General features: G+C 42.3%; 1 protein-coding gene across 1 annotated transcript; it reads right to left on the reverse strand.

The window, feature by feature from the left end:
• Positions 1–6845: 6845 nt before the first annotated feature.
• Positions 6846–8551, reverse strand: LOC114657206 (ATP-dependent DNA helicase PIF1-like). The gene is given in 2 exon segments (XM_028808945.1): positions 6846–8228; positions 8324–8551. Coding segments are annotated over 2 exon segments (1611 nt in total).
• Positions 8552–10063: the final 1512 nt, after the last annotated feature.

The following is a 10063-nucleotide window of genomic DNA, read 5'->3' on the forward strand; positions in this document are numbered from 1 at the left end:
CGTTAAAGCTAGGAAATACAGAACTAAAAAGAGGATCCATTTAGCTTGTCTTACTCACATATACTGTACAAGCAGCTGAAGGAAACCACAGAATACAGCTGTGTTACAGTGTTTCACTGGGGTCTTCAAGGATAGGGGGGAGATGGGCATGATGGGCTGTCCGTACACAGTCCACAGTGGAGACTTCAGCTATTTAATACTGGCAGGGCACTTTCTTTGCTCCAAGCACAACTGGCCAGATAACGCTACATTCACATTACTACGGCTATTTTCAAATTAAAAGATCTCCGTCCGTACTAACATTTTCACATCTTTTACAAAAGCATCTACACTAAAACACCTGAAAATGCATATGATATAATGACGGGAGATTAGCGAGCGATTTGTTCCTTTTGAACAACTCTTTTCAGAGAATGATATGATCCGATTCATGAGCACGAGCGAATCGATTCAAAGGAGCTCCACGGGAATGCTAAAGCACAAGCGTGTCCGTTCCTGCGTGTTGTCACCCGAGTCTTTCGGATCATAGACATAGATAGGTGGACGCCGTATTCACTGTGTTGCCCGGTCGACACGATACGTCAGCATGTCCGCCATATTGCGAGTGGCAGAAGTGCCATTTAAACTAATGCAGGTAGACGTGGAAACCGGGTTTTCTGATGAAAAAACAATAACGTTTAAAACAGCATCGTTTACATACAACAGATTTTGGCGACTCGTTTAAATGCAATTATTTATATCCAATTGTACACTAATAATGGCAATTATTGAGATGAAAACTTGACCAATGTGTGAAAGTCAAAATAGTAAGACTGCAACTGGCAGTCTGGTCTTTCTTTTAACAGTGAAGTAATACACTCAATGACAAAAAGAAACAATTTTATTGTATACAAATTGGCTTAATTTTTGAAAACATTTCATTCATTCCTCTCTCGATCTCTCTCTCACACACACAATATGGTTACTTAAATATATACAGGATAGGATCTAAAAATCCATGAAACAGAACTGTCTTCCATAGCTTTTTCCGTGTGTTGCCACTCTGTAATTTGAGAGTATTCAGTCTGCAATATGGTGCAGCCTTAGTTTGTGGAAGACAGACACAACTAAAGACATGGGCATAAAATGATGGTTGTCAATTTCAAACTGTGTTTCCTCAATGAGCTCCTTGAGAAACAACACATCATCTGAACCAATCTCAGCCTGAACAAACTGATTGATCAAAGATACACCGACAGCTTGCCCTAATGTTGACTGTCAGATAACACGCTCAGCTACGTTGACCACCTTGACTGGACCCTCAGAAGGAATCATCAGACCTCCTTTGTTTTTTAATGTGAGCGAGTGGCAGCTTTGAACATATGATGCTGGTACAGCATCTGTTACCAAACTAGCATGGCACACATCACAGGACAGCTTTCTCAAAATCTGCCGAACAACAAACCCTGAAATGTAATCACAGGGCATTTTCCACGAGGCCACCAAAGCGGGTTGGTAAGTAGCTATAGTCACACACAATTACAGGGATATTTGCAAAAGGGGATGGAAGCTCTTCTGCTGCTGCTGCTGCTGCTGGTGGTGTAGAGGACATCTCAACAGGAGACAGTCTCATCCTGTGCTGCCACGTTTCCAGATGTGCTTGCAGAGGCACCACACTGAGCTATGAGACGACGGAAAATGGCCTGGAACTGACCAGCTGAAGGGATGTTATTCCAGCCCCCTAACACACACATGTAGATCTTTTACAGATCTTTACTCTTTTTCAGTTGAATTTCTTGTGAAAGGAAAAAAACGGCACTGCTAGTAACAGTTTGGCTTCATAAAATTAAACAAAGTGATAGATTTACATGATTGTCTGTCTGTCTGTCCGCACAAAGTCGATCAATCACAGCTGTCAGTCTGAGGATATTATAAAGACAATGCAATCTCGATGGTAACACAGCACATGAATGCATAGCTTTGCTAGCTTAGCCTGGCGGAGCTAAAGTTAAGATTATAAAACGGGATTTTCTAATGGCCAAATATAACCAAAACAACTGTTACCTATGAAATGTAATCCCTGTGATCTGGTTTGGAGCGTACAGCGGTTTGTACAGGCCCAAGCAGCACATGCGTGAGACATCTTTATACATTACTTCACTCCACAGCAGTGCCACTCGCAATATGACGTACGATGCTGCTGGTCATGCGGCGTCTACCTATATATGTCTATGTTTTGGATCTCTGAAAAAAACGTTAAAGCGCATGCGCAAGAACTGCGTAACTCACGAGTCTCGACTCATTTGGATTGTGAGCGAGTCACTAGCTGAGATCACAAACAAATCAGTACAAGTTACACAGTTCTCATTCACTTGTGATTGTGTAATGAATCGTCTTATTTTAGTTATGTATCTTCAATGTGTTATCATGCTTTGAGTGTAGAAACAAGACAATGGTGGTATTATGTATATTATATATATATATATATATATATATATATATATATATATATTGTGGCAGACCCGGCTGGGACACCCCTTCACTGTATATTCAAGGGGAGCAGCGCTGGACGGTGCAATACCTCCTCCTGGACACTGGATGGCCGCCCCCCCTGGGTTGGAGCAGTGCCTCGGTTTCCCACAGGGCTCCAAGGCAATTGGAGTTGGGTGCAGCCCTGTTGGGTCCCACAGGCGCCGCCAGAGGGTGCTGCAGCTGGGACTCCTGAACCTTTTATTGGGCAGCATATTCACCACACCCGGAAGTGCAGCCGGATGTCAGCAATCAAGCAACTGGAGCACCAGGTACCCAATAAAAGGAGCCAGCAACCACCACTCAGAGGCCAGGGTCGGGTGGAGGGGGAGTGGGAGTGGGAGTGGGAGTGGGAGTGGGAGTGGTGCAGGAGCAGAAATGTGTGGTGTAGGCCTACTTGGTGTTTTTGGGACTGCGTTGTGCCTGTGGGGATTACGGGGAAGACATGCCCCACAGGTGAAGAAAATAAAAAGTTTATTTATTTTATACGTGTGCCTCCAGTGTGAATCTGTGTTAGGTTGGGCGCATATATAGCGCCTTGTTACAAACTATATACAGTATATATAAAAAATCAGCTATATAATTTAACATATACACATAAACATATACTGTATATCAAAATACAGATTAGCCCCCTATATACGCCAGACTTTAAATGAGTCAAATGAATCGATTCACTTAAACAGATAGCGCGAAAGAATCGAACCAGTAAAGCGGACCGAAATGCTCATCACTAATACAACGTAGCCGATCGGCTACACCACGCATGCGCACTTCGGCCGGAAAAAGACAAATAGAAGGTGTGGTGAAGAGTCCAGAGGCCGGTGAAAATCCGCTTCCCGTGTGCTTAATGCACTTTGCAGGACTCTGAGAACGCGCTCAGAAAACGCCAGACGTTCTTTAAGGAGCCGCAGCGAACTGTTCCCATTTTACGTTAACACGCTGATTGCTGTTGATAGTAACAGTCTTCAAAACTAGCGGAGGGCTTCTTGTCATTAGACAAAAATGCCAAAAAGTTACACTTCATTTGTGAGAGGATCGATGGTAAGCACAGCACAGTAATCAGTGCGCATCTTGTACCAGACAACATTTGTAAAACGAGCCAGTAAGAGAAAACAAATAAATGCACGAGTGTGTACTGTACGTCTCCATCTCCGTAATTCTTTGAACTCGGCTGCATTCTCCACTCCTCCACTTTGCTAAGCGCCTTGTTATTAACGTTGCTGCGCACTGCGGCCCCCTTACTGAACGGTGGTAAACGTTGATTGGCGGCTGTCAACTGACTTCTTGAAATCGGACTTTCACGGGGCTCCGAGTTTTTCAATGCACCGGTTGGCCACAGGATTTATCACTACACTGTACTGACTGGTAAGTAATTTGCTACTTGCGCCTATATACGAGATGCAGACTGGTAAGCAGCACAACAAGCGCCATTGAAAGCAACTCTTGTTTCTACTAGTAGTTGTAACACGGCGGAGCGGAGAAGGCCCAAGTAGATATTGCGGCGGTCTGCAGCAACACATTCGCGCTTCCCACGTATGAAAGAAAACACTGCCGTATTGATGAAAGCTGGGGTTTCAGCAGTAAACGCTAATAGTTATATAATCCAGAAGGAACAAGAAACAGATGAGCAAGAAAGGTACAAAAAGTATATTCTCACGTCTAAGAATGTCTTTTATGCTCTTGGTCACGATATTTCTGCTTGGAAGCTGCAATAAAAAACGGCACAACGGCAACCATCGAGCACAATGTGCGAAGAGTAGCGCGTATCAAGCTAACAGAAGATAGTCAGTTATGGTTAACGTTTACCTTCCCAATATTCAGTATTGTGGAGTGAGATGATATATTTGAAGTAAATTCTTGTAATAAAAAAATGAGACCTATTAAGTGTTATTAAACGTCTTTGATTGACGTCATAATCTGAAGTCGCATAAACTCGCATTTGACAGACAAACCCGGAGTGAAATGGGCGTGTCCGATGGGCGTGGTCATCTGTCAATCAACAATGCGCGTTTTTTTCCTCTTCCGATTAGTTTTGTTCGAATGCCGCAGAGTATGGCGGCGTAACCCTGGCGGCGTAACCCTGGTGCTCATTTAATGCTCTTTAGTAGCTTTCTGTCCGTAAAAGGACCATTGGCCGTAATAACAATAATAATGTATGTCTTGTATAGCCCAAAATCCCCAATTAGTGCCACAATGGACTTTGACAAGCCCTGTTTTTGACAGCCCCCACAGCTTTGACTTACTAAGAAGACAAGACCTGCCCCCCCCCCAGAAAAGAAACCCATGTAGGGAGAAAAGTGGAAGAAATCTTGGGAAAGGCAATTCAGAAAGATACCCCTTTCCAGGTAGGCGTGGCGTGCAGTGGGTGACAAAAAATGGGGCAAATACAGGGGTGGGGAGGCCAATGGGACAACAGCCACGGATATCCATATCTGGGGGGCATCCAATCTAAAGAGTGTTGCTCTCTAGGAGAGCCCTGTTTCAAAAATAATTTTAATTTAATATGAACAAATTGAAATTATTATAGCTCATTCTCAGTGAAGCACTATTACTTCTAAGAGCTAGAAGTGCTCACACCTGGCCTGACCGGACCCCACGCAGCGAAAAGAGGCCTTCCCTTCAAAACATTATGAAAATTATGTCTGTTTCACACGGGACATGAAATTGAACCCATGAGTCAAACGAACTTGAAAAGGGCTTCAGCACGACTCGAGAGACGCTCCGCTCCCTCAGTCCTGTATGCGCAGTGAACGTGTTAAGGGTCATTTGTCCAACCTTGGTGGTGCAGTGAAGTGTTTTTCTGAGTTCACCTCACTTATTTCATCTCTCTTGTACTTCTAGCTAGTCCAGTAAGGTAAGTCTGTGTAGCCAGAGTAAATCTGGGTTATGTTAGAATTCTTGCATGTTTTGGAAGTTCAGTCAGGGTTCTTGACCTTTCACATGCGAGCTTTATAAGCACACTACAGTCAGGCATTGTTATAAATTGTGATGACTGTACATTAAAATATTTGACTATTTTTAATTATGGCTACAAACAACGAATTATTACTTTAAAAAATTCTACAATAATTCTAGTATAAATTGTTTCATAAGGGTGCCAAAACCCTTACACCGGCCCTGCATACATTATATTCTATACCAGTAATGATAACGTGCCGTGAATACACTTAACTTGAGCATTCATAGATTTCATCCTCTTTCTCAGTACGTTTACCATTCGTTTGCTCAGAGATTGATGCTCTTGCTGCTTCTTGTTCTTTTCTCCACCCTAGCGGCCCGCTGCTTCTCTTCTTTCGTCTGTATCTTTTCACGTTAAAAGTGATTAAGTCAGTGTTTGTGTTGCAATTACTTAGTACATTTTCTTTAATTTTTCACTTAAGCTGGCATTTAAATCTTCAATCTGCCTCAAGAATGATTTAAGATATGGAGAGGTAGGGGAAGTGACGGTGAAGGTGGTAGAGATGACAACAGTACCCGTACGCATGTGCTGCACGGTCGCCCTGCTGGCCGCTGCCGAGAGTTGATTCTACAATAAAATAAATTAAAATAAAAAGAGGAATAACCTTGCAGGTCAATCATCACCCAAAAGCGGACAGTAGACGTCACGTGGTATATGTGTACCAAATCTCAGGTCAATAGATCAAGTGGTTTGTGAGCTACAGGTGATTTAAATTCCTGGACAGACAGACAGACAGCCACAGTAGCGTATTATTTTCTATATTGAAGCAGCTACAGTAGATTTTAAAGAGAAGCTTCAGCTACATTAGTCAATTTTTTTTTGTTGTCGCCAGGGAAGACTACATTGATCAAACTCCTGTCAATAATGGGCTGAAAAGGCTAGTTTAGTAATAATTTAACAGTATATTATCATACAAGGACGGGCTGCATGCGACTTTTATCAGTGTTGCAGGGTAAAAGTCATTAAGTGCAAAATTATTTGTACCATGATTAAATTTAGTAATAAAATGTTTTTTGTTATTTGTGCCACACAACGAATCGGGATTCGAACCCAGGCGGACAGTAGGTGGTGTTAGGTCCTAACTTAGTTCCGGCATCCGGGATCGAACCACCGACCAAGGGTAGTGTGCACTCTACCACCTGTGCTGTATGGATCTTAGTTCCAAGGCAATAATAAACTTAATGAAAGTTGTTTCTAGTTTAAGTCATGTATGAAAGTGTTACATGCCATAAAATGAACGACTTATCTTTATCAAAATAAAATTATGAATCATTAACACAATCAATGCATACTTAACGAATACGTAAACTATGTTTATTCAAGTATTTAAGTGGATATAATAATAATAATTCATTACATTTATATAGCGCTTTTCTCAGTACTCCCCTGGGTACACTACATTATTGATGCAAAGACCATCTTGATCCTCGTGGCAATCTTCTCCAACTAAGAGCTTGATCTTCTTTCTTGAAGTTGCTCGAGATAAGGCAACATACAATTGACCATGAGCAAATACTGGTTGGGGTAGGTAAACACCAACCTCTTGAACTGTTTGACCTTGACCCTTGTTAATGGTCATTGCAAAGGCCAGTTGTACTGGAAATTGGCGTCATCAAAGTTCAAATGGCAGTCCACAATCTTTCATAACCAAAGGAGTACGTGGAATGGCAATAAGTTTGCCTTTGTGGGCTCCAGTGAGGATCGAAGCCAGCAAGCAATTTCGCTTGAGTTGTCGGACTTGAAGTCGTGTGCCATTGCAAAGTCCTTCATGTCCATTGATATTACGCAGCAGAATAATTGGAGAGCCAACTTTGAGACGCAATTTATGAGGTGGCATCCCAGAAATAGCAAGTGTGTTGAGAAATTCAACAGGATATAGAGATGCATCCAAGCCTTCAGAATCTTCAACAGAATCAATCGATAAGTATTCTTGCTCTTCGCCAGGCAGGATATCCACAATCTTGTTGTTGATGTCATGGACATCAGTGTTGAGTGGAGTCAGGATGACTTTGTCCGAAAAGTAGCCATCATTAAGATAATGTTCTTCGGCATTATCGTACACTTCATGGATCAAAGTTTGAAGTGTATTTGTTCTTGGTTGCCACGGAATGACCATATCTTTGGGGATTTTGACAAATCTTTGACCACAATCTTCACAGTCATTTGATTTTCCATCACCAACACGCAACAGAAAATTAGCAAAGTCTTCAATTTCAGTGGCACTTGCCGAGTCCACAGCATTTTGTACACGCATATTAGTTTTAAGTCGAAATGTAGTAAAGTGTTTCCAAAGATATGAACGTTTGACGCACGAATCGACAATTTGGGCTGCAGTTGCCTTGGGAACCACTGGAAGAATTTGTCGGAAATCGCCAGCCAACACAACTGTCTTGCCACCAAAGACTTTGTCGTTGCCCATGATATCTTTGAGCGACTTGTCAAGAGCTTCAAAACCGTACTTGATCATCATAGGTGCTTCATCCCACACAATCAAGTCTGTATTGCGTAACAATTCAGCTCGTTGTGATTGAACTGGAATGTTGCATGTGGAAGTTGCATTGAGATCCAAACTGAGCTTGAATGTAGAGTGCGCAGTTCGACCTCCCATAAGCTGCAATGCCACTGGTTGCCACGCACGAATTTTCTTCATAAAAGCCGGATTTGACCACAACAAAACCAATTGATCGGGCAAAGGGGTAAATGGAGCAAGTCGAATTTTTCCACCACTACAGCACATAGAAGATGTTTCACCATTCCACTGAAGAGCACCACAATGTACACATTCATTGACCATAGGACCAATTGAATGCACTGAAACGTTGGTGTCAAAGTCTTCAATCGTAGCCAGAGCACGAGAAAGTTGATTGCTGAAAGCAGCTCATGCAGAGGCTCTTCGACGTGCGTCAGTGTTTCTTCGAAGTTGAGCTTGAATTTCAGACGCATTTGCTCGACTTTCTCGAGTTCGAATGCGATCTTGTTGACGCCTTGAATTTGCATCTTCCTCGTTTTCATGAAGTCTATTTTCTCATAGTCTTTGTCGCTCTTGCTGTCTTCTTTCAACAATTTCACCTTCAGTTGCATTTAAACGATTCTCTCGTAAGGATTCTTTGTAAGGATAAGCTGCTTCTTTGACGGGGTAGTGGCATATGTAGCTACTCCCCAATTTGTCCATTAGGTAGAAAGGCAGCATTTCTCATACACTATTTTGTAAGTAGAGTTGCTTGTTTTCTTTGCGTAAACGTATGACTGCTTTGGCGCAATGGTTAAGCCGGCACCTTGGCACTCGGGAGGTCGTGGGTTCGATTTCCACTTGGGCATTTTTAGTTGGTTGGTCCAAATTTTCAAAATTCGTAGAATATCAGCCAATCAAAACACTGATGTAAACGTACCAACCAACCAACCAACAGACAGACATGCTGAAATATATGTATAGATTTAATTCCAGACTATGACTTGTCGAAAGAGAGAGAACGTTCTATTCAATAATATTCGACTGTACTCCTTCCTGACTGTCACGATTTGCATCACGTACAGATTACTACTCACCATTGCATTTTCAATCGCAAGTTGTGAAAGATCATTTTCAAAATTGAAATTAATAAAAACTCATCTGAGATCTTCCATGTCACAAGAGCGTCTGACCAACCTGGCTTTAATCAGCATTGAAAAAGAATTCCTCACAGATGATGTACAAAATGAAGTTGTACAATTGTTTTCGGAGAGGAGATCTAATTTGGGGAAACAAACTTATACGAATAATTAATTTGAATAAAGTGTTTATTTCTTATTTACTATGACTTTCATTATCATATTCAGAGTGGTGACTCTGAGGTTAGGGTTCTGCACTGGCATTCGGAAGGTTGCCGGTTCGAATCCCATAAAATGCCAATAGGGACTCTGCTCTGTTGGGCCCTTGAGTAAGGCCATTAACCTGCAATTACTGAGCGCTTTGAGTAGTGAGAAAAGCGCTATATAAATACAAAGAATTATTATTATGCCATCTTTACCATTCACTTTGACAGTACCTCACCATAGGGGGCATACAATCAAGGTGTTTGCCCCGGGCACCTTCTAGCCTCTGCACGCCACTGGGTAAATACAATATACAGAACAGGACACAAGTAATCCTCTTCACTGAGCTAGATGGCCAGTCTATCATGGTCACCTGAGGAATACAATACAACATTACAAAGAACAAGGCAAAGTGCAAGAATAGGTGATACCACACACTGAATACCGAACTGTCACATATGAGGATTCAGAGTCCTGGAAACCTCGGCCAGCAAGCTACTGGCCATTCCACAGCTGAGTCAGTGCTGGGCCGGCCAGTCTGATGAAAGGACCCCTCTACCCGATGATTCCAGTGCCCCTTTTTCAGAGATGACTTTTCCTTAGGCAGGCAAACAACTTGGAGGTACAGCAATGGCACCAAGCGCCACATGACAGTAAGTCACACAAACATTGAGAAAGCGTGCGAGTTTGCAGCGTTGTCATTTTTATACAGTCATATGAAAAAGTTTGGGAACCCCTTTCAGCCTGCAAAATAATTTACTCTCCTTTCAACAAAACAGATAACAGTGGTATGTCTTTCAT

This window comes from Erpetoichthys calabaricus, chromosome 9, assembly GCF_900747795.2.
Source record: "Erpetoichthys calabaricus chromosome 9, fErpCal1.3, whole genome shotgun sequence".
Taxonomy (NCBI): domain Eukaryota; kingdom Metazoa; phylum Chordata; class Cladistia; order Polypteriformes; family Polypteridae; genus Erpetoichthys; species Erpetoichthys calabaricus.